We start from the raw sequence: 24555 nt of genomic DNA on the forward strand, positions 1-24555 counted from the left end.
ACCCCAGGTGTGGACTCCTTTTGTTCAGCGGCCGGGCTGCTACCTGCAGCCTCTGAGCTGTCTGCAGGGTAACCCCGCCCCTGGCCGCCTGCACACCTCTTCTGAGAATAGGGAAGGTTTCTCAGCTTCTGCCTTTAGTTACGCCCGATGTTACCCCCGAAGAGCCAGTGTTTCCCTTTAACAGGACTAGGAATCTTTGTGGGAGAAACACAGCTTAAACTACAAAGGGAAATATTTCTCACTACAACAAAGAGTATATCGATGTTGGGAAATTGATAGCGAAAAGACCAATTTCCAGGGTACAGTAGAGTATTCGCCATAAAATATTTAAAGCTAGTTGACAAATAGCCCCACTATTCTTCCTGGAATGCCGGCCACTGGATTAATCTTGAAAGTGAGGAGTATTTCATTCTGTGCTTAGCACAGAGGAACGGAATGACCTTCACAAAGAAACACCCCAGAGTGCCTGAATCATGGGAGCCCATCTCCAACCACAACGGCCACATTCACCCCGTGGTGTTTTCTTGTCTGCTTTTAAACTTCAAAGGAGAGCAGAGCAAAAATAAACAAATTACAACAACATAAGAGCTACTCTGTAAACAATAAATTATACCAGTTGAAACAGCCGGTGACGGGGGGGTGGGGATTATAAATATTTGCTCCATTGGGGCACCTGGGTGGCTCCAGTCAGTTAAGCGTCCGACTTCGGCTCAGGTCACGATCTCGCTGTTTGTGGGTTCCAGCCCCGTGTCCGGCTCTGTGCTGACAGCTCGGAGCCTGGAGCCTGCTTCGGATTCTGTGTCTCCTCCTTTCTCTGCCCCTCCCCCACTTGTGCTCTGTCTCTATCAAAAATAAATCAATGTACTAAAAGAAAAAATTTTAAACAAAGATTTGCTCCATCAAAATTTTACTCTTATATTCTCACCATTTCAGTTTTTCTCGTTCACAGCAAAACAGTGTCATTGCATGCCCGTCGACTTCTTTTTGTGCTCCAGATGTGTTGCCTGTCATCTTGTTGCCTGGTGGTCAGAGCTACTGATGTGAAAAGTCATTGCTGAACATGAGAACCTTTCCTGGATTTCTTACTTCCTTAGTTTACTCCCTTATTCCAGAAGTATCTCCTGAGCACCTACTGTGTGTAAAGAAAGCCTCATAGGGAATACAAAGGCTGGCCAGAGAGGGATCCTGCCCCCGCCCCCCAGGCTCTTAATGGAGTAGGGAGATAAAATATGTTCCAAAATTACCATCAAAACAAACCAGAGCGTCTGGCAAGTGAGAGGTACAGGGGGAAGACTAGAGGAATTCAATAGAAGGAAAGCTGGATTCTGGCTTAGGGATCAGGGAAGATTCTCCAAGAAGGTGATTTCTACTACACCTTCAACAGTACGTAAGATGCTCAGCAGGGAGGGCGCCGGAAAAGGTTAGTGCTGCCAGACCTGGGTGGTACTGGGCACAGTGAGAAGGGGTTGCATGTATGAAGGGAAGAACAGGACATCCGTTTGGAGAGGGAAGATGGGAAGGCTTTCAATGCTAAATTAGCTTTCATGCTAACAAAATGGTCATTGTTAATCCTCGATAGACCAAATTATAAACAAAATTTCTTTCGTTCCACGAGTCTTTTAATAGCTGAAGAAAGAAGGTAGACATATCTTTAAAAAATCCTGCTTTTCAAACAGACCTAAGATTTTTGCAGCACCAATATTCCCTTTTCCACTGACAAATTGGCATTAGCTAGAATGAATGCCCACGAATGAATGAATGAATGAATGAATAAAATGTGTGAACTAATATCCTTATTGTTTTATTTGGAGAAACGCTTTGGAAGGTCCACACATAGGTTCCTGAGCCTACTTCATGAGGAGGGGTTAGCATCTTATTTCAGCCACCTGCTCCTAACTTACTGATATTGTAAACATTTTTTTTTTTTTTTTTTTGCAAGGAACAGCCAGCCTTTAGGCCCTCTGAATCTAAGAAAAGTGATAGTGAGCAATCATGCCTGCTGAGTTTTTCTCCATTTGTTGTGGCTTTAACAATCTAAATTATTGATCAACTTTCAGATTTTCATTCTGAACCTGGAGCTTTCCATTTGTTCTTCAAAATAATAGGCCTTGGAGTCATGGTCTGTCTCAGATCAACAAGCTAGGTTTCCCCAGTCATCCTGTTTTTATTCAGTAAACACGTTTGTGGGCCTTGCATCCTTCTTCTGGCCTCTGAACCCCGTGGAAAAAAGTTAATCTCTGTTTTATTCTGCTTGTGTACAGCACAGGGTGGCCTTGGCCTGGTGCCTTCCCAGCAAGTTCCCTTTTCCCCCTTTCATCTGTCAATTCGAGATAATAGAAGTAATCTATTTCACAGGGCCATGCTTTACTTTCCCTAACTAAGGACTGCAAAGTTCTGTGAAGGTGAATGTTATCATCCAACTACTGAAATAGAACTTAACATCCTTTTGTGAGACTTCAGAGATGAATGATGACACCTGTTGTGTATTGCTCAATTTGGGACAAGCAAGACACAAACCTTGGGCTAACTATTAGACATTTCCCTGACAGAGCACGCCACGGCTGATCAGTTATCTCCAGACGCAATGGAGAAAGCAGAAGTTGTTCAGATCATAGATCTGACCTTTCAAATGCACAATTTAAAGTCACTTACAGGGCGCAAACTGTATGCCAGGTACACTGTGGCTTTACACCTATCATGTCATTGAATCCTCAGAACACCCTATATTATCAGGATTCGGGCTGCCGGTGGAGGAACTGAGACTCAGTGAGTGCAGGTAATTTACTCCAGGTCACGTAACTAATAAATGGTGGAGCCATAGTATGAAATCATGTGCTGTCTTCCTTCTTCAAACTGACAGAGTGTCAACCCTACTAGGTGACACAGCCAGGTCAGTCCACCCGCCATCTAAAGATCTGGAGGGATCCATTGATTACTAGTTAAACAACTAGAGGTGCCTCTGATCAGAAGAACTTTGGGAAAACAGGAAGTCGGTTCTGATGGAGAGGTTAAGGTTGTGATGGACCATATACCCCTGAAGGACTCTCGGTTAGGCTGCTTGGGTCTCCTTAGAACAGGCAGGGATGTTCTAAATTCCATGTAGATGAGGGTCAGGAAGACTCCATGTGGCTGAGGACGGCTCAGAAAACTGCATTAGAAAAAAAAGCCTTATTGGGAAGACATCCTGGGATGGCATCCTGAAGGGAATAAAAAAAAAAAAAGTTTAAATCAACTAGAAAATGTGACATGAGTGCATATTATGATTATTCAACATTTATCATTCACCGTACATGGGGTGCGCCGTTGATGTGGACCCCCTAGGACTGTCTGCTGTTCCTGTGTCACTCCTGATAATTTTTAAATTGACTATGTCCTTTTAACCATGTTTTTAAAAATTGAACTACCCCAATGCGAACACTTTCCACTTTGCTACATAATGAGAGTACTTTTCATTCCTTTAGTGTTTGCTTTTTCCTTTGATCTAACAATTTCTGCTCAAATTTCACAGTTTTCTGTTGCTTCAGGATTGAAAGAACCGATTACCCCGCTGGGAGCGTGAAACAGACTTAAAAAAAAAATCCGTATGATATTTCCCCCTGGTGAAATTAATTTAGGCTTAAATACAGGGGGAAGGTACACACCTTGAGCTCACATCTCTTTCTCTCCCACACCTAAGCAATTCCTTATCCTGAAAGGGCACAGGCAGACCTGCTTCCAAGTCTTTTGTGAGGATCCTTCACCAGACGAAGTCAGAGAACCTCTCTCTCTTGACACCCGGCTTTGTGTGGGCCTGGTGACATATTCGGAACCTCTCTATCTCTTTGAAGGGCAACCTCAAAAGCCCAACGGACCCGTTAGTCACTGCCCGTGGCTGGGGTACTTAAGTGCACCTGGCTTGGGCTTCCTAGGTGTTTTGAGGGTGTTCTAGGAAACACACCTTCTTGCAGGACAGGGACCATCATCAGCTCCGGAGTAACAAAGGACAATTTGGAGCGGCGTGGAAGGAGCGCTCCACAGCCGCTCTGGCATCCCAGGCGCCTTTTTACCTAGCATCCGTGTCCTTAGTGACCTCGCCCTCGCCCTCGCCCTCCGTATCCCCCGCCCCGGCTGTCTTCGCCGCTCCCTAGCCTGGCCACGGACAGCGAGCCCCACCACCTTCTCCCCACTCCCGGTTGCCTCCAAACCGTGGAGCCAGCGCGGCGCATCGCAGCCGCGCTCGCCCCGCGCCCCCCGGTGGCCTCCCCAGCACCTTGGGGTCCCGCGCCCCGGTCCAGCGCCCGCCCCCCCCGCCCTGCAGTCCTCAGCCTCCTCCTCCAGCCCCAGTCGCAAGAGCTGTCAAGCCCGCGGCAGCTGAACCAGCCCCAGAGCTCCCGCGTCTCCTCTCCTTCCTTTGTGTGCGCGCGAGCGGAGTTGGGGCGGAGGGAGAAGGGGGAGGTCGCTCTGTCTGTCTGGCTCCTGCCGCCTTTGCCCGGGCTGCTCGAAGGGCCGACGGGGAGGCGGGAGCCCAGGGGAGGGCGCAGGAGCTGGCAGGGCGCCCCCCGGCCGCCGGGGCGCGGTGGTCCCAGCCGCGCGCGAGCGTGCGCGGACCGCGGCTGGGGCTCCGCTGGAGGCGCGATTAGTCCGCTCGGGCCGCCCCTCGGATCTCCCTCCGCTCCTATCTACCCACCGACACCCAGAGAAGAGCGTGCAAAGGCGCCGAGAGGGACGGAAACCACAAATAAATAGCGGCGGCAGCAGCGCGTCATCTGGTGGAGCAGGAAGTGCAGGCAGAGTCCGGAGGCTGGTGCTTTCTGCGCGTCCCCAGGACTTTGCCATGGGCTGGGGGCCGCGAAGGCTGCGAGCGGCCGGGCGAGGGCAGCGGCGGCGGCGTCCGCACCGGGGCTGAGCCAGCAGCGACGCGCGGGGCGCGCGGAGATGGCAGCGTCCAGCAACTCCAGCCTGTCCGGCTCCTCGGTGTCCTCGGGTGAGTTTCAGCCCGTCGGACGCGGCTGCCGCGCTGGGTCTCTCGCCCCCCGCCCTGGGAGGGGTAGAGCCTACCTGTGGCCGTCCTGCCCCCTCTCTCGGAGTGAGGGCAGGCGTCCGGTGTGGCACTTGTTTGGTTTGCCCGCACCGCGGGCGCCCACAGCACCTCTGCGCCTGACATCTGACAGCGCAGAGGTGGGAGAGCGGTGGCGCCCTTAGTGTGCGAACGGGAGCCTTCTGGGGACTTGGGGAGCAGCAGGCGAGAAGCGAGACGAGCAGGGCAGGCTCGCACTTTCTGGCGCAGCTGGAATCTGAGCTAGCGGGGCGCGGGAGGTTTGGGTGACGCTGGGCGGCCCGGCTCGCCAGCGGCGCGGCGCCCGCCAGGCTGGTTGCCCAAACCCCAGGCTGAGAGAGAAAACCCTCGCTCCTCGCAGACTTGATTTTCTTTGTTTGTTTCAGAAATTAGCTCCGTGGAGACACAAGCTTGGGGCATGGTTTGAGATAGAAGTAAGGAAGGGATTCTGTCTTTCTGGTCCTGATTGAAGCGAGTTAGAGGAAGGGAGGTCGAGCCCAACCTCTGCCAATTTGCCGGTTTACAAGTGTGTGCGTGTGTGTGTGTGTGCGCGTGCGATTTTCCTGTGTGGCCTCTTGAACATTTTCTTATAATACTCTCTGTAATTTCACTTTCCAGGCATACATTTTGTTTTCAGGTGTGGCTGAGTAAAGGGAGGGCTCCTTTCAGCTTTTTTTTATGGTTGATCAGCAGGTCTAATTGAAGAGAAAAAAAAAAAACTGCTAATGAATCTGAAGGAATAAGAATCAACAGAACCAGATCCTCTGGTTTCTGTGTATGACAGATTTCTAATCAGAATGATGCATTAGGTAGCATTCTTCTACCTCTCTGGTCATTGAAAACTTTAATGACAAACCCCAAAGGCATAGCTGATAAGACCTCAGTGTAGCGTGCCTGTTGAGGGGTCCAGAAGGTCTGGAAATGCTAAGGAAAATATTCAGTATGTTAATATCGTGTTAATTCCTATTGTGTGTCTTTTGTTACATTACTTAAAAATTAAACTCGGAGGAAGCAACACCTTGGTGGGGCCATTGAACAGCAAGCCGGTCGTAAATTAGCCATATCTATGGGTGTGTAACTAATTTAACCATAAATGCAAGGTGAGTTTGACTACGGTGCGATCGTGATGTGGCACAAGGTGATCCCTTGAAAGCCATCTGTTATCTTTTTTGGCAGGTTTAGTTCCAGGGAAATGGCACTTCCTTTCTTCATCACTGCCAACTAATGAAAAGCACAGTGTTGTTAGGCATATGATATAGTTCAAGTTTCTGGTAGTAGCAGCCAATGGGGCAGAACAGTCATATCTTATTAAGAGCAGCAACAAGTTGACCGCCTGTGGTTTTAATTCTGAGAACTCAGCAAATGCGATGGCGTATTTTTAGTACCCCCAAACCACTGCTGCTGCTTTTCAATTCATTTTGGTTGACTAACATTGAATTTAAAATACAGTGATGTTGGCTTACGATTAGCAAGCATATGGTTATTCCTCTCAGAAACCCATCCACTAGGAAAGGAACGGGTGGGGGAGAGAGGAGGCAAGGGGAAAGAAGAAGAGACAAGGAGGCAGTATTATCGCACGATTTCCTGACGGCGTAAGTTACAGATGTGTGGCACCTGGAAATTCAGCTGTTGGTATAGCTGAAGAAACCTGATGAAGAAACTGAACTCAGCCTTAAGAAGGACACGTGGGTTTGAAGTCACACAGGAGCAGCTCTAGGTGGTGGTAATCGCCTTGCAGATTGGATGGAGATGCCTCTGGTGGTTCTCCTTCCTGCCTTGGTTATCACTTTTTTTTTTTTAAATCCCAGGGGGAACTGGGCAATTAGGTGGACACCGAAATGCAAAAAGGGAGCATGGATATATTCTTTGATGTGGATCAACCAGGCCCATGAGCTTCGATGGCTTAATACACCAGTTAGACACTTTGTCTTGAGAAATACCAGAAGCCCGAGTTCTCTTTTTGAGCACACTTACCATCGTGTGGCTCATGAATAATTCAGATGGTGCAAGCAATTCACACCTGGGAGAGGTGTGGGGCGTTAAAGAATAGAGCCTGTTTGTGGTGGCAGCTGTGTTCTCCCAGGCAAAGGCCAGAGTCTGAGAAAATAGGGCACTCTATCCCTGTATTAATTTTCGCAGAGGGCCTACTAGGTGCCAGGAAGTACATTATAAGCCTCAGCCGCGAGGAGACTAAGTGAGGAAGGCCCTTTTAGGATTCCCTCTAGTGCTGAAGTTCTGGGATTATTGTTCTTGAGTTCTGGCTACACCACTGCCCAGCTGGGTAATTTGAGGTGAGTTACTCAACCTCTCCAAGCCTCAATTTCCTCGTCTGTAAATAAGGCTAATGCTAATAACGGGGCCTACATATAGGAATGCTGTGTGGATTAAATGAGATAACGTGTGTATGGCGTTGAGCACAGGGTGTGGTACTTAGTAAGTGTTTGGGGTGAATGCATTTTGCTCCTTTGGGGCATGAAATAGAAGGCACTTCATGGCTCAGACTTTAGGGGCAGAAGTAAGTCCAACACACGTAAAACTTGCCTCTTACATTGCATGTTAAATTTGATCTTGAGATTTGAGGCCCATTGAATAAGCATTTATTAAGTGTATCTTGGGTTTCGGGCACCGTCCCAAGTGTTTGGAATAGAAAAATGAATCAAGGTCCTTTCCCTCACCATCCAGAGGCAGAAATGGACAATACATAGTAATCTGTATTCCAGTTGGAGAAAATGAATTATGTGGAGGAGAGTACAAGGAAGAGAGTGATTCCTTCAGTCTGCAGGGGTCAGTGGGGGGTGACCTCTGAATTGAGGCTCAAAGGGTGTGTGGGATTTTTCCAGAGGGCACAGAGGGGGAAAGGCATTTCAGGAAGAGGGAAGAGCTTAGACAAAGTCCCGGAGATGGGGAAGTCCATGGCCTAATTTTTAGCTTCCTTTCTTAGGGCTAGTGATCCATTTTCGAGGTGGTGTCTCTTCTCCCGACAGTTCCTTAAGATCCATAAGCAGCATCCTGCGTGGAGGTGCTACGGCACTTACTCTTGCTGCTGATGTAGGGGGTTTTCTTTCTGTTCAAGTAGCAGTGGGTTTGATGGAACAGCTCTGGAAGACTTAGGACGCGTTTGGGCAACTGAGCAGTAAAAAAGGAACTGTCGATTTTGTAGTGAATAGCATATGGAGAGGTGAACTCGAATAATAGGGGTTAAACCTCTCTCGGAGGAATAGATGCGGAAGATTTAGGCTTGGTTGTGTTTGCACAGGGAGTAAAGAGCTAATAACTTACTCAGTAGTTAAGTTCAAAGTTATCTGATTTTCCTGAGAGTACGTTCTCACTTGCTGGTGTTGAACCACAACACCCGAGTGTGCCATTTATTCTCCGTTATCAGCTGAGACACAACAAATGAAATAATCAGGTTAAGATTAATTTTTAAACGCATTTTCCAAGAACTGTTCAGAAATTTTCTTCTGGAATATTCAATTATGTGTAGAAGAAATTGCTTTGCCTTTGTTTTAATGATAACTGCTAGTAATTAAATTTCACAATCACCTAGATTGCCAGGATGGTTTGATTACCTTTATTATTTTAAATGGAAAAAAAAAGCCACTATCCCTATGCTTTTACTCTAGCCTGTGGTACTTGATTATATTCTGAAATAAACAATGGTTAATTTGCAAAACAGTTTTCTTAATCACGGGTTATATTTGCTTTTATAATTGAAATAAGAACTTTTTGCATTTTTAGTGATTTGATTGCCAAATGGTAATTTCACAGAGTTAAAAAAAAAACTGACATAAAGTAATAAATAAAGAAGCTCTGAGATGTTTTCCAGTAACTGAACAAGGTAAAAATTAAATATTAAAGGGACCCCTGGGATATGAAGTTGTTAAGATTTTGAGAACATAAACACACTGTATTATAGAAATGAAATCAACCCAGACTTTTGAAATTAAAATGCAGATGGGAAAAGGTAAAAGTCAGTATTTATGTGCAGCATCATTGAAACCTTAATTGGGAAAAGAGCATTCCTGAATGGATTGAAGGATTTATTCCTCCAGATTTTGTACAATAGTAATGTGGGCCAAATAAATAATGTTATTTTCTGCTGTCACACTGGCTTGATCCTAGAAATGATAAATAGGAATTTTCATTACTCATTATTGGAGGGTCAGAACCAGTGACGTGTACAAATCTTTCATATCCCCAGATGCATAAGGTAAAGCTGAACTATAATGATGCTAAGACATATCTGTGTGATTACAAACTCCATGGATTCACTCCTACAAAACAGGGTATCTTTGTTGAAACAAGCCTTCTTTTGGATCCCTGAATGATTCAGAAATATCCTATTTTGCGCAAAAGAAATTTCCTTACCATTGCTTTAGTGAGATCTGCTGGTCATTTAATTTCAACATTACCTAGCGGGTCAGGAAGATTTGCTGATTTTTGTTATTTTAAATCCCCTCCCCTCCCCCCCCAAAAAAAATTGCAAATAAAAAATCACAAAGCTAAAAACTAATGTCCTGAAAGAAATCATTCGCTTCCATGGGGAGTATTGTTCTTTGCTATTTTTCTGGCGACCTTCCCACACCTCATTTTAACTTGTCAGATTTTTCACTGTCCCTTTGTGGTGATCCGGACAAACCCAGTGATAGAGAATCTGAAAGGAAAGACTTAAGCGTGACCGCATGTTTGCTGGGTTTGACAAGGGCCCACGGATAGGTGTGCTTTTGCTAAAACACCAGATCCCCCCTATTCCCACAAACCCGACGAAGTGTTTTTGAAAGACCCTGTCATTCGTTCAACTTTTGGGAGATGCAAACCCCAGGTATTTTCTGAGGCCAGCCTGTGAGGGATTTAAGTGGACAGTGTGTTCTCTGAGCTGCGCCCCGGGGCTTGGCCGGGGTGTCAGTCCCGCTGAGGGCCGTCTGCTGCTCTGCGGGGTCTCCTGCTTTTGCACAATGGTCAAAATAACCGGACGTTAGGTTTGGACAATCTGTACATGAGTAGTGTCACATGGGTGAGTTGTGGAAAAGAGTTTTTTGCCAGAAGATCACGATTCTTGCCAAGATCGTTAGAATCGGGGAAAGAGGAAGGGACCCAGGGATAGACGTATGATTAATAACACCCATCTATCACCCACCAATCGTGTATATTTTATGGAATGTTGTCACATTTCATGGCTCCTGAAGTACGTCACTTTATTTTCACAATGAATGGCTTCCTTCCTTCCTTCCTTGCTCTCTTCTTTTTCCTTTTCTTACCTGGTGTTGTGTTGGTCAGTTTTCTATTCAGAGTTTTGGTTTTTTTTTCATAAATCCTGCCTTTGGTCAGCTCTACTGTTAATGGTTTCCAAATCCTCCCAGTACCTTCCTGCTTCTTCTTCCATTTGCTCCGTGGAAGCTGGTATTCTGTTTCGCACGTGGATTCTGGTCGGGCAGTCAAGACGGATGTCTGTCTGCCTGGTGCAGGCCGATTGGTGTAAGAGTACACATTCCTGTGTCTCAAAATTACTGGCAAAATCAGAGGTGTATTTAAAGTCTTCATGGCTAGGGGCGCCTGGGTGGCTCAGTCGGTTAAGCGTCCGACTTCAGCTCAGGTCACGATCTCACAGTCCGTGAGTTCGAGCCCCACGTCGGGCTCTGAGCTGATGGCTCAGAGCCTGGAGCCTGCTTCTGATTCTGTGTCTCCCTCTCTTTCTGCCCCTCCACCGTTCATGCTCTGTCTCTCTCTGTCTCAAAAATAAATAAATGTTAAAAAAAAAAAAATTTGAAGTCTTCATGGCTAGAGGAAAATCCAGTTAGGAATGTGCTGGCCCCATAGGCAGTCTGCTCTGACACAGGACCCGTGTGTCTGTTTGCTGGGATCTGAGCTTGAAGACCTGGCCTGTGTTCATTGCCAAGTCGTGATAAAACTTTTCAGCTCTGTACCCACGGAGGGTCATTCACCAGCTGCTTGGGCGAACAGCCTGCTTTTCCCCTCATTTGTTATTAATCGAACACCTTTGTGGGGGCCGATCTTCGAATATGGTCTTAACAGTATGGTCTAATTACAGCCTTGCCTTGCTTCAATAGTTTGGCCTGTCAAAGTCACCCAACCTCAGCCCGATAAAGTGTTACTTTAAATCATCCAATGTCTGCGTTCCCGTGGACATTCTCTAATAAAGGTGTTCGGTGAATAGCCTTATTTAAAATGTAATCCCTTCAGGTCAGAGGTTGCATTGATGAGATTTCTGGAGTTGAGACATTGTCTACACATTGTACAATCACTCCTTGCCTTGGTGGGCCTGCTGGAGAGAACAGTTTTTCAGGAGGAGAGGCTAGATGCTGCTTGCCTGGCGGAATCCCCTAGATCTGGATAAACAGTCTGCTTCCTTGAGCTGGCAAGAATTTTCACATTCTGAAATGCATCTTCATTAGATGTTGCAGGAAGAGCCTTAAACTCAGAAGATCTAGACACTGAAACTTTTTTTTATAAAAAGTTTATTTATTTTGAGAGAGAGAGAGAGAATGCAAGTGAGCCATCCGCAGAGGGTCAGAGACAGAGAGGGGGAGAGAGAATCCCAAGCAGGCTCCACACTGTCAGCCCAGAGCCCGATGTGGGGCTGGAACTCATGAGCCATGAGATCATGGTCTGAGCCGAAATCAAGAGTCAGACGCTTAACTGAGCCACCGAGGTGCCCCTGGACACTGAGACCTTTAACCAAGCCATTTAAACCCTTGGCCAGGATACCTAAACCCTTAACTAAGGCTCTTAAACCGTTGGTCAGAGGCTTTAAGCCCTTAACCAACACCCTTAAACCATTAACCAGGACCCTTGAGCCCTTAACCAAAGTTCCTAAACCCTTAGTGTAGTCACTTAAACCAGGTAGTTAACCAAGCCCTACAACTAGCTAGCTATGTGACCTTTGGTGAAATTAGCTTCTCTGAGCCTTAAATACCTCTCTCTGGAAACTACAGCTGTGGCAGCCTGTTTCAAGGAATAGACGTGAGCATTAATAGGGTGAGGGAAGCATTGTCTCCCACAGATGGGGCTATCATACTTGCTCAGTAGATGTCAATGCCCCTCCTTCCTTTTCTCCCACCCTTAATATCTTGGGGCTTTAGTTCTCTGATCTTTAAACCAGAAAGAGTGCTATCTGATGAATTTATCCCACAGGATTGTCATTCCTGAAGTACTGTTTGGGGGAAATGCTTAGTAAATTATAAAAGCAACAATTCTGAATGGTTGCCCTGTGTCACTCTGTTTACATGCAATCCTCAGAGTATTCTCTGAGGTAGACAGAGTATCCCCTTTTTGCAAACAAAGAGGTTACGTTCAGACAGGGCACAGGGCTGGGGTTCAAGGTTGCCATGATAGAGCCAAGTATACTTAATTTCAAAGATCCTGTTTTTTTTCCTCTTGAAACGTACGCTGTTGGTTTTTGTCTCTGTGTTTAAAAGTGTCTGATATTAAGGCTTAAGGCTGAAATGCATGCTCGTTGTTAACAGAGAACATACAGTAACACAGTTGTGCTTCATTCTGTTGTCCTCGGTAGTTACCCACACCCACATCCAGCCTGACCAAAGCTTATTCTCACTGGTGTTAGGGACTGGGAGGTGTTACCAAGGTACCTAGGGGATTGGACTTAAGGATATCTGTACTTAAGAATGGTCTCCCAGAGTGAAGGGGATATAGGTGTTCAGTGCACTATTCTTGCAACCTTTCTAAGGTTTGAAAATTTTCCAAATGAAAGAAAAAAGACAGAGCGGGGGTAGGGGAAGAATAGTACTACTGAGTAATTAAGTACTAAGTACTAAGAATAGTACTGCTTTGCATCCAGGCGATTTCTTCACTGGAGCTTGAAAAACATTCCATTTTGTGTGAGCTTTTCAAGTCTTGTGGTCACCTCATGAACCTCCCAGATTCTGCATCTTCAGGGGGGAAGGATTCGTATTTCTTTTAAGCGAAAAAGTAAGGGAACTGAAATTACAGAAGGCGTTCAGGTAGACCATTTCCTACCTGAGAATGTTTTCTTTTGTTTTTTTGTTTCATTTTGTTTCTCCCCCCCCTCCCCCCCCCCCCCGAACTGGTTTAACCTCACGTTGGCATTGTTGCTTTCAAGGGAGGAGGGAGCCTGCAGGTTGTTGAGCAGATTCCAGAATTACCAAAGAGAATCGGGGTCTGAGGAGCTCCGGGAACTGCCCAGGGCTGCTCAGCAGGTTGATAGTGGAGCTAGAACTGGAACTGACCTCTAGGACCCACATTCCCAGAACATTCATTCTCCATCCCCACTTGCTGACTGATCCTAAAGCATAGCATTATCCTAAGAGAATTTCTTACCACTGTTTTTTTTTTTTTAGGGGGGCCCGGGGGTTGGCTTCATTGAGGCTGTTCTGTTTAATTATTTAATATTTTCAAAACAGAAGTTATAAAGTGCTTTGTATTTTATTTTATTTATTTATTAAAAAAAATTTTTTTTTAACGTTTATTTATTTTTGAGACAGAGCATGAACGGGGGAGGGTCAGAGAGAGGGAGACACAGAATCTGAAACAGGGTCCAGGCTCCGAGCTGTCAGCACAGAGCCCGACGCGGGGATCGAACTCACGGACCGCGAGATCGTGACCTGAGCCAAAGTCGGCTGCTCAACCGACTGAGCCACCCAGGCGCCCCAAGTGCTTTGTATTTTAACTGAGGCTTAAGTCTCAAGGCAGTTGTGCCAGTAGAGGCACAGACTTAAGCGACCTAGCGTCTTCCCTGACTATATAGCTGGGCTGTCCAATATGGTAACCACTAGCCACATGTAGCTGTTTAAATTTAAATTGATATAAATTCAGTTCCTCAGTTGCATGAGCCACATTTCAGGTGCTCAGTAGCACATGTGGTTAGTGGCTACCATATTAGACCACGCAGAAATACAACGTTCCCATCGTTCTGTGGAAGATTCTATTGGGCAGCCCTGGAAAGAAGGTGGTTCTAAGACAGGGATATTACTGATGTAAAATTAACAAGCTAAGGATAGGAAATGGTCTCCCATTCCTGTATTTGCTCTGGGTGCTACTTAGGTTATATTTCACTAACTTTGCAAATTAGCTTTTCTTTTAAAGTAATTTTTTTTTAATAACTTTGAGGGGGAACAATGGAATGACAGCCAGAGGATGATGTTGGGGAGAGTAGTTAAAATATTTATAAACTCTTCTAGTCTTGCAAGCTTTTTAAAAAATGGTCTGCAGTTTCCCTAATGACAACTCCGTTTCTTAAAAAAAAAAAAAAAAATCCTACAGTGAGTTATAATTTCACCCTCAACGAGGAAAAAAAAATGCCCATGATCAGAAGTAGATTGGATCTTATAATTGTAAATCTTCCAAAACATCATAAGGAAAATAGGAAAATTGTGAATGTGTGGACTGAGGTTGCTAGGGGCATATCCAAGTCATGCTATTTAAAGGAGATTTTCTACCAAGTTGGCCATCAGCAAACCATTTGCCTAGAAGTATTTTACTTCTGCAGAAGGCCCACATATGGGGCAAAGCAAATGGACTGGCTTTTAGAAAATAAAGTTAGCTTTTGGAATTTTCGGCACATTTAATTGGAAGAAAAAGTGTGCCAAGAAGATGCAAGAACATGGCAGTTGCTAAGAAAAGGAAGCTGTCCTCCTCCTTGAACTTCTGTTGCCGTCTTCAAGTGCATCAAGAAAATGGAAAGGTAGATGGTGTCTTTAAAGGGTCAAACAACCGTCAAGAAATAGTTCAAGGCCATTGGGTTCAAACATAATAGCCAGAGGACTATGGCACGTATGGCTTAGTCCTTATTGACATAACTCAGATCATAAATTTAGGGCGGTGTGAATCACAGAATCACTTGATCACTGCCTGCAATTCTTTTCTCATCAGAGACCTGGTACCTGGATTTCATCTTATCCTCTGCACCCTTGGGACTGGCTGAACACTGTGTTCTTCGAGGAAACAAAACCTGGCATTCTTTATTCATTTCACATATTTGCATACTAACAATATAAAGTAATTTTTCTTAAGTAATTTTGCTTCTAAGAAATACGCTCAGGCGATCAGCGTTTGAGACAACAAGGAACCAGGAAGAAGGGAGTAGGGCTTTACCGGTAAATCTTCTTTTTTTTTTTTTTTTTTTTAATTTTTTTTTTTTTCAACGTTTATTTATTTTTGGGACAGAGAGAGACAGAGCATGAACGGGTGAGGGGCAGAGAGAGCGGGAGACACAGAATCGGAAACAGGCTCCAGGCTCCGAGCCATCAGCCCAGAGCCCGACGCGGGGCTCGAACTCACGGACCGCGAGATCGTGACCTGGCTGAAGTCGGCCGCTTAACCGACTGCGCCACCCAGGCGCCCCTACCGGTAAATCTTCTATAGCAAATACTCGAACGTGCGGCTGCCACACTGACCTATCGCAGTCTCGAGGCTGAGCCGTGCGCTGCCTTACACGGTAGCCCCACGGGCTGTTTAGGTCTCGAAACGTGGCTAGCGTGACCGGAGCTGCGCTGCAAGGGCAAAATACCCACCAGAGTTTGAAGACTTAGTAGAAACCAAACAGGACAAGAAGTGTCTCCCGAACAACCTTGCTGTATGGCGTATGCATTGAAATGATAACATTTTGTGGATCTTAAGTTTAAAAAAAAAAAAAAGGTATTTTGAAGATCGCTTTCACCTGTTCATTTAAACGTGTTTGATGTGGCTCTAGACTATTTAAAACTGGATGCACAGCTCACGTCATACTTGGATCGCCACTGGCCTGGATGGCTCCAGTGAGAATCCACTACACAAAACCGGCTGATTCACTGCTCCATGGCTCCCATAGTTGGAGCCCTGTGCACTGTCTAAGCCAGAAAGGTACCCTCCCTTCCCTGAGGCCCCGGTCAGCCCCCATTCTCAGGTCCCTGTTCTGTTTTAGTGCCAGGCCTTGAGATATGTCCTTCCTTGTCTGGGTCTGTACAGAGCTTTTGAAATGAAATAATACAGAGAGGAACAGGGTGGAACACCATCAGATTCTTACTGATACAGATTTTGTGCCTTGTTCTATGCTGGACTATAGCTCTAGACTTCGCATATTTACTGGTTAGAGTTCTGTGCATCCCTCTTTCCGAAGAAAGCTTGCAGTGCTAGGAAGTTGGGAAGAGAAGCCGAGAGAACAAGGGACACATTTTTCTCCCAATGTATGTAGAAAATTCTCCTGTGATCATGTTCTCCAGGGGCTCCTTGCCATGAATATGTATATGTGTATAAAACACGTCCGTGTGTGATATATGTCTGTAGGCATGTATATATGTCTGTGCGTGTGTGTTTGTGGGGATATGTATATACGGAAAGCAGAAGTGGATTAGGTTTCACAAAGTTATTTCCACGCAAATATATATTATATAAGTTAATATCAAGGGAAAGGCAAAGTCAAGCCTAGCGTTACTTTTAGTAATGAAAATATTCACTTGGGATTATGCTAATGATGTGTAGATATTAATACACATAATTCGGCTGCCTAATGTTGATTTAAGTTGCTCATTCAAATTCACTTTATTATAGAAAAATTAGCCATTTGTTTTATAGTGTTTGTCCCTGCAGACAGTGAAACCATTAAGCCATGTTTAGTGGGTAAATAACACTATTTTGCTGACTTTCATATGCAAAGAGAGCATTATCCTGTCTCCCACAGGAAGTGCCCTGTGAGTTATTACTTTCTGGCTGGGGACCTGGTTAGTTCAAGCCAGGTGTCCTCTCTGTTATCGCCCTGGTGATCAAGGTCCAAGGTTGAGGTACTGTCAGTGATCAGGGCACAGAAGTTTTTTCTTTTATGTGACGTTAATATGCCTAAGGCTTGAACTTTATCCACATGAGTGCCCTATGCTTGTTTTAAGCAGCCAAACTAACCCACATGCCTTTTTCTTTTTTTCCAAACATGAATTCTTCCTCAGAGAAAAAAAAGCAATTGACAGGGACTTTGTAAACTTTCTTGCAATAATATCAGATTAAGATTAGGAACATAACCACAGCAAATCCTAGGCAATCACAATCGGAAGACGTGATTTGGAATTAGACAATGCAATTTGTCGTAAGAATATAATTGCCATAGTACTTATTTGGTTCCGCATTCTAACCCCAGTAGTAGCTCTAAGGGTCTTCTGTAAAGATGCTCAGCAGCTTTTCAAGGGAGAGATGCCCTGCAGACATCTTACTTGTCACAAATAGCTGAGTGTAAATCTGTCACTCTGGAATTCATATAGACATGTTTCTGAGAGCATATGTAGTTTCAGCTTGTGGTCCCTCCTTATAGTAACGAGTTCCACCCATTTTCCACCCCTAAAGTGGACTGCTATTTCTTTTTATTGCTTTATGTGTAACTCTCTGAAACTTATTTCTAACATCCAACCTCGGGTTTTATAAATAAGTGTGGGTTCATTTGAACCCTGGACTTTAAGAATGGTGTTGTGTATGGGGGCGCCTGGGTGGCTCAGGTGGTTAAGTGTCCGACTTTGGCTCAGGTCATGATCTCGCGGTTCATGGGTTTGAGCCCTGCTTTGGGCTCTGTGCTGACAGCTCAGAGCCTGGAGCCTGCTTCGGATTCTGTGTCTCCCTCTCTCTCTGCCCCTCCCCCACTCACACTCTGTCTCTCTCTCAAAAACTAAATAGACATTAAAAAAAAAAAAAAAAGGATGGTGTTGTGTGACAAGTGTTGGAAAGCTGGGGAGCTGGCCCAAACACCAGCACCAACTGGCTGTGTTAAATTTGGACCCCTCTGAATTTTCTCATCCATAAAATGGGCTAATAATACTTGTGAAAATCAAATGGGATAGTGTCTGTGAAAGAAATGTGAACATTGAAAACTTGGGAACAACCCATAAAAACCTCTGGTCTCATGAAGTTCCATTCTTTTTTTATTTTTTATTTTTTTATTTAAAAAAAAATTTTTTTTTCAACGTTTATTTTTTGGGACAGAGAGAGACAGAGCATGAACGGGGGAGGGGCAGAGAGAGAGGGAGACACAGAATCGGAAACAGGCTCCAGGCTCTGAGCCATCAGCCCAGAGCCCGACGCGGGGCTCGAACTCACGGACCGCGAGATCGTGACCTGGCTGAAGTCGGACGCCTAACCGACTGCGCCACCCAGGCGCCCCGAAGTTCCATTCTTATAGAGACGCTCTGTTGGTTCCTTCTCTGGGTGATCAATGATCACTCAGAGTTCATAATTGTCTACTGTAACTTGAAAAATCTCCTCTAAATATATCACCTTGCTCTTCACCAGCCTTTCAAAGCCTTGAAGTGTAAGCCTATCAGTTTAGAATCTCTCCATTCAGCCGCGGGATTCCACTAGGCATCCCACTTTCCCATAAACATTTTAAATTAGCCCAGACAAATCTCTCACCCAAAGAGACACCACTGTTTATACTTTCTGATCCAGAGGAATGTCTCTTTTTAAAATTAAATTTGGTGTAATATTCAATCTATGCAAATACATCCCTGCAACAGACACGTAAGTTATAAAGCACAGGAAGAGAACTCTCGTAAGAGAGTCAGTCACTCAGTCTGGGAGCATCACCTACCCTGGCATCTTCCTGGAAACTCTTCTGTTTTCTCCCTTCCCTCCCCCTGCCTCCCCTCCACCATCTTCTTTCACTCCCTTCCTCCAAAAGTAACCACTATGAATTTCCTGTTTACTGTTACCTTGGTTTCCCTTCCTTCTTCAAATAATTTTGTCACATCACCAAAACCCATGCATCACAGACAGATGTTTCTGTCTATTCTGGTCACTGCCAATCTTCAGTACCTGGAACAGTGTCTTGCATGCAGGAGGCACTCAATAATTGTTGAGTAAATGAATATGTCTATATCCCAAGCACTCCATCATAGGAATGCTGCAGTAGCCCTCTTTATCTTTTGTATGTAAATCAGCTCTGTAAGGACCCCATCACTGGTTCACATTAGCCACATGCCTTTAATGACTTTTAGAAAGTTAGGGTTTCTTGTAAAAACTTGTAATGTGGAATATTTGCACTTAGGTGCAATAGAAGACTCCCAACAAAATCACATGGAGTTTTCTGAACCGAGACGGCTCCTTAAACCTGATGTGTAGTTCACAACTACTTTTCAGGAGTAAATAGTGAACCCCTCAAAGAATATAAGCAGCAAAGCTAGAGCTGAATGGGGAGAGCTACAGAAAAGATTTTAGAAAGTGATATTGTGCATGTGCCACAGCAGTAGCAAACCTTGAAAACAGCATGGGAAAGAAGCCAGTTACAAAAGCCCACATATTGTATGATTCCACCTGTATGAAATGTCCAGAACAGGCAAATCATAGAGACAGAAAGTAGATAAATAATTTCCTAAGGCGGGGAGGCCTGGGGGGAAATTGGAGTGATTGCTAATGGGCCTGGGGTTTCTTTGGGGGATGATGAAATTGTCTGTGGTAAGGGCGGCACATGTCTGTTAATAGACTCAAAGTCACCAAACAGTATACTTTTAAACAGGTGAATTGCAGGGTATGTGAATTATACTCAATAAAACTGTTACTTAGAAGAAGCAAAAAAAAAAAAAAAAAAAAAGGGCAGAGTAGGGCTGAGAAGGTGAAAAGTTTGTAATGTTAGCAGACGGGGGCGGGGGGGGGTGGGGGTGGGGGGGGGGTGGGGGGGGGGTGGGATCAAGTCCTACAGATCAAGTCCTTCCTGGATGGATACTCATAATCACATAGGAGACATTCATTCCGTATTCACTGATCGCAACACGTGGGGGTGTGTTCATATCCTCTTCCCATTTTTATTTCCAGAGTTGTCTTTTTCTGACAGCCCCCGACCTCCTTAGAAGGTATTCTCTGTGGTTGTTGGTTCCTGGGGTCAGCTCGGCCTGCACCCCACAATGCCTCCTTCCCCAGTGCCCCCCAAAGGCTGCGGTATCCTCTCCCTCTGGCTGAGGAATGAGGGCCAACAGCAGGTCTCCTCTGCTGATGCTGGACAAAGCAATTAGTGCATTTCTCATGACTAGTTAATTAGATTTTTGTGCAGCTTTTCAAGCCCCGGGCACAACTCTTACACCCTCAAAGCGGAACATGAGTCATCTGGGAACCAAGATTCCTACCGTGTAACCTTGGTACTGCTGAGTTGACTAGTACTGTGATGCTTCTGCGGCTGCCTCCAGATGCCCCCGCTGGATGGATGCGTGTGTATCATCTGTGGGCTCTTTTGTTGTTAATAATCAAAGAACGGGCACGCTTTGATCATGTCAGATCACAGCATTGTACTGTAAATACTTTGTTAGAAAGACTAGAATATTACACGGGTACAGTTGTCTCAGATGTTAGTAGTGTTTGCTTTAACCCTGAACAAGCAAAGAAGCATGCATTTGATCAGATTTGATCCACGATAGGAACACTTCAAATAGGACGTTTTTCAGAACCACATATAGTTCACGATAATAAATCTAATCCATGTGAATTTTAAAAATACCTGCTGCTTTTGAGTGCCAGATTGTTGCAAAGGTCCCTTTCCTCTCCCCTCAAGGTCAGTGACTCGTGGGATAAGGTATACTTTCTGCTGGTTGGAGGAAGATCGGGCTCTGGTGGGGAGCTTTTGGAGCATCTTTGGGGACCAGAGTCCCCGGGGCAGCCACTTTCATGGGCAGGCTGCAATCTTCAATGGCCCTCGAGAGTTTATAGCAAGGCTGGCGCCACTTCAGACTGTTCATGGCTTATCCTTCTTACTCCTCATGGGACGACAGAGATGGGCACCTATTCATGGGAGTTTAATGGCAAAGCAAGTACTAAAACATCCTCTTCGGGTCTCGTTCAGAGTGTTTTTCTGGCAGCCGGAGGAGGAAGTGGGCATATGCACTACAGTGGATTTGCTGTTCTGCGTCCTCCCTCGGGGCCATCCGGTTGCCTTGGGTTCCCTACAGCAACACGCGTAGGCAAGGTATTGTGCCAGGTGTTGGCCTCTGCACCTGCTCTCACATTTCACTCCAGGGACGGATCTGACACCTTGATCCTCCTACTGCGGTCCTGCTTTCTCCGTGGTTTTGCTTTCTGCGGTTTCACTTCCCTGTGGTCAAACAGGCTCCAGAAGCAAACGCTCCTCTTTCTGATGAATCGGCAGGTCAATAGCAGCCTAAGTCGAGCTGCTCACAGAGCCCAGGTCATTCACCAGGTCTCGTCACGTGGGCATGTATGTCCTCGGCTCACATGATCCCAGGAGAAAGGGTGCGCACGGAGACGCAGATTGACGGAGATTGTATTTACATAACTTTTCTTACAGCATACTGTTAACAGTTTTCTGTTTCATTATTAGTTACTGTTTTGAATCTCGTACCGTGCCCAGCTTACAAACTGAACTTTATCGTGTGTGTGTGTGTGTGTGTACAGACAAAACTAATATATATATATATATATATATATATATATATATATATATATAGGGTTCAGTACTATCTGTGGATTTAGGCACCCCCTGAGGGTCTCAGAAGACGCCCTCCCCACCCCCCCCCAGCCCCCCCTAACCCCCGCTCCATAGATAAGGCAGGGACCACTGTGCTCTCTAATGTCACAGGCTAAAGTTTCCTTAACAAAAGCTGCTGTTTATGGAGCTTTTCTGGTGCTGACACCAAAATGCCTAACACATTCACACCTCCTCACTTCCTCTTTAGAACATGTCAGGGTGTAATTATTGTCTGGGTTAGGATGTTTCTGCTGCAAATACAGAAAACCCTGAAGGAGGTGAGAGATAGGGGAACCAAACCACTGTGGCTGTCAGCTTCTCTGCAGTCTCTTGGCGGAGGACCTTTGTCCTCATCACGGTCTGTGGGTCCAAGACCTGCGTCGGGCTCCGTGGTGAGAGCATGGGGCCTGCTTGAGATTCTCTCTCTCCCTCTCTCTCTGCCCCTCCTCCTCCCTCAAAATAAATAAATATTAAAAAAAAAAAGAGTAAAGGAGTACAGGTTTCCCCCACTTTCTGAAACTAGAGTCCCTATGAAAGCTTTTGTAAGCAAAATGACGCAAAGCAAAGAGGCATTTACCATTCATTTATATGGAAAAATTTGTGAGCGTTCCCAGACCCCCAGAATAACCTCTTTTTGATTTCTCTGACACCTTAGGACACATCTTGCTAGTGGTTGTCCAAAATAAATCACGGTAAAACACAGATGCTCACAGACACGGTTCAAAGCTATGTGGTCAGATGCTGGGACGCTGGGTGTAGTTTTGGGGAAGGAACTCGGTGGGACCACTCTCGCTGCTGGGGGTCTGCTCTGCCTTTGTAATTGCTCACTACAAAACTAATGCTGAATTCTCTCTTTGCTTTTCGTTTTTTTTTTTTTTTTTTTTTTTTGCAAACTGCACAAAACCTTTTTGGATTTCTTTTGGTTAGTGGAAATGTAGGTTAATGTAGGTCTTTTGTAAAAGTGAAATAGCATCATGCAAACTTTTGAGCGGCAGGGGATATCTGTAGTCTCCTGCTGCTGGCTGTGTGAAAAGTGAGAGAACCTTTTTCAGAAGCTCCCCTTCCCCCCAGCAGACTTCCCCTTGTCTCCTGGGTCACAGGCTTGTCACATGCTCATCTGCAAGGCAGTCACTGGCAAGGAGACTAGGATTTCCATGTTGCATAGTGTCCAGTCATAAGCTCCTTCCTGGAACGGGGGTGGGGCCAGCCTCTCCTAAAGGGGTGAGGACACCTGAACAGAACGGGGTTCTGTGAAAGAGGACAGAGGAATCTAGAGTGTCGGGCACAGCAACGTCACCAATGTCCTCAGCCCTTGGAATCTTTAAGGCCATCACAGAAATACTGAGAGTTCTAAGAAAACTGGCCTTTCCCATTCAAAGCACTCATTATAGTCTAGTTGAGAACCAAACAGTTGGTGATCTTATTTAGCCTGTACTAATATTCACTTTGGGACCAAGATGTTTCTGCTTCCCTTCCAAATTAAAGTGACCAAACAGCTTTTACTGATGCTTTGCCTTTACTTGTTAGTGCCTTACGGATTGAAACACTTGGTGTTATGGTTATGGAAAAATACAGAGTTGATTCTGGATAGATTCTTTAGCTCTGACGAAAAGTTGGACCATAAGGATTGAAGGTTTTGATTCTTGAGACTGACTTTAACTTCCCTGGGCCTGGCGTAAGTTGAAATTGTTTTATTAGAAATTCAGGGAATAATAGTAGATAATTCAACCACTCCTGGTTGCTATGGCAAGGAATTTTTAAAGCTTTGATTTATGAGAAATGGTGATCATTAGCAGCTCTTTGTTTTTAAAACAGAGAGCCCTGCAAACTGTCAAGTCTTGAGTGGAATAGATGATTGGCACCTAGTTGGAGAAAGAATCTGAGGTTATTTCCGAAGAAAAAAGAACAGGCGGAAGGATTTTGGAGAGCAGGTTTCCCTTTTTCATTAAAAAAATTTTTTAATGTTTATTTTTGAGAGGGGGAGAGAGAGAGAGCAAGCGAGCACAAGTGGAGGAGGAGCAGAGAGAGCGGTAGACACAGAATCTGAAGCAGGTTCCAGGCTCTGAGCTGTCAGCACAGAGCCTGATATGGAGCATGAACCCACAAGCCAACCCACTAGCCGTGGGATCATGACCTGAGCCCAAGTCAGACGCCCAACTGACTGAGCCACCCAGGCGCCCCTCCCATTTTTCATTTTTCTGGCAGGCCAAAGTGCGTAAAGATCATCGGACAAGGAGTCATATGACCCAGGTCTGTGCCAGTTCTGTCTCAGCATTTGCTTTTCATGTGGCCTGGGGCAAATTACATTATCATTTTGTAACGTTCTGATGCTCATCTGTAGAATTATTAGGTTGGACCAGATCATCTTGAGGGTCTTGAAAATTTTATGATATTCTGATTCTGCCTATCTCTTCTTGTCAATTTATAGTGCGTTGGCGGCATCCCCAAGGGAACAAGCCTCCCACCCCACACACATACTTTACATAGCAATTACCGTTGACAGCATTGGTCCCGGGCACCCAGGGTGCAAGACATCACAACCATTGGGTGTCTGTGCTGCACTCACGTTTCAACCCTCACTCTGCTGCATAAGCCCAGAGATCTTCCAAGTGGGCTCTAGGGCAGTATTATCCAAGCCTTTTGGAATGCAACTCACATTAAGAAGTACATGTTATATCACATGTCAGCACATACACACACACATACCATGCACACACACACACACACACACATAATTTAATGTGTATTTATTGAGTATTTATTGTTAGATGTGTTACTGCAATGGACAAAAAAGACAAAAAACCCTCATCCTCATGAAGTTTCTAAATACAGAGAGAGAGAATAAGCAAAAGAAACTATATGTAATCTATGAAATATGTGTATCATTATTTTGTGTATTTATAATGTAGATGAATACTAGTTTGTATAGTATATTAGGAGGTGATAAGTTCTATGGAGAAAAATAAAGCAGGAAGGGAGATAGGAGATACTGGGGTAGGGGTGGGGGTGGGGTCTGATATTAAACTATGCAGCCAGGGACAGCCTTACTGAAAAGCTGACATTTGATGGCGAGGGAGCCAGCATGCAGATATCTGGAGGAAGA

General features: G+C 45.2%; 1 protein-coding gene across 2 annotated transcripts in view; it reads left to right on the forward strand.

Moving 5' to 3' along the window:
- Positions 1 to 4524: 4524 nt before the first annotated feature.
- Positions 4525 to 24555, forward strand: part of CHN2 (chimerin 2) — a 305590-nt gene continuing 285559 nt past the window's right edge. Inside the window, exon 1 of one of the 2 annotated variants that reach the window (XM_043589173.1) lies at positions 4525 to 4963. In XM_043589173.1, the coding sequence (XP_043445108.1) occupies positions 4915 to 4963 (49 nt within the window). In that variant the 5' untranslated portion in view covers positions 4525 to 4914. The remainder of the gene's footprint in view (positions 4964 to 24555) is intronic. The other variant, XM_043589172.1, reaches the window with a different exon arrangement.

The sequence above is a fragment of the Prionailurus bengalensis genome, chromosome A2 (genome assembly GCF_016509475.1).
Source record: "Prionailurus bengalensis isolate Pbe53 chromosome A2, Fcat_Pben_1.1_paternal_pri, whole genome shotgun sequence".
In the NCBI taxonomy this organism is placed as follows: Eukaryota; Metazoa; Chordata; class Mammalia; order Carnivora; family Felidae; genus Prionailurus; species Prionailurus bengalensis.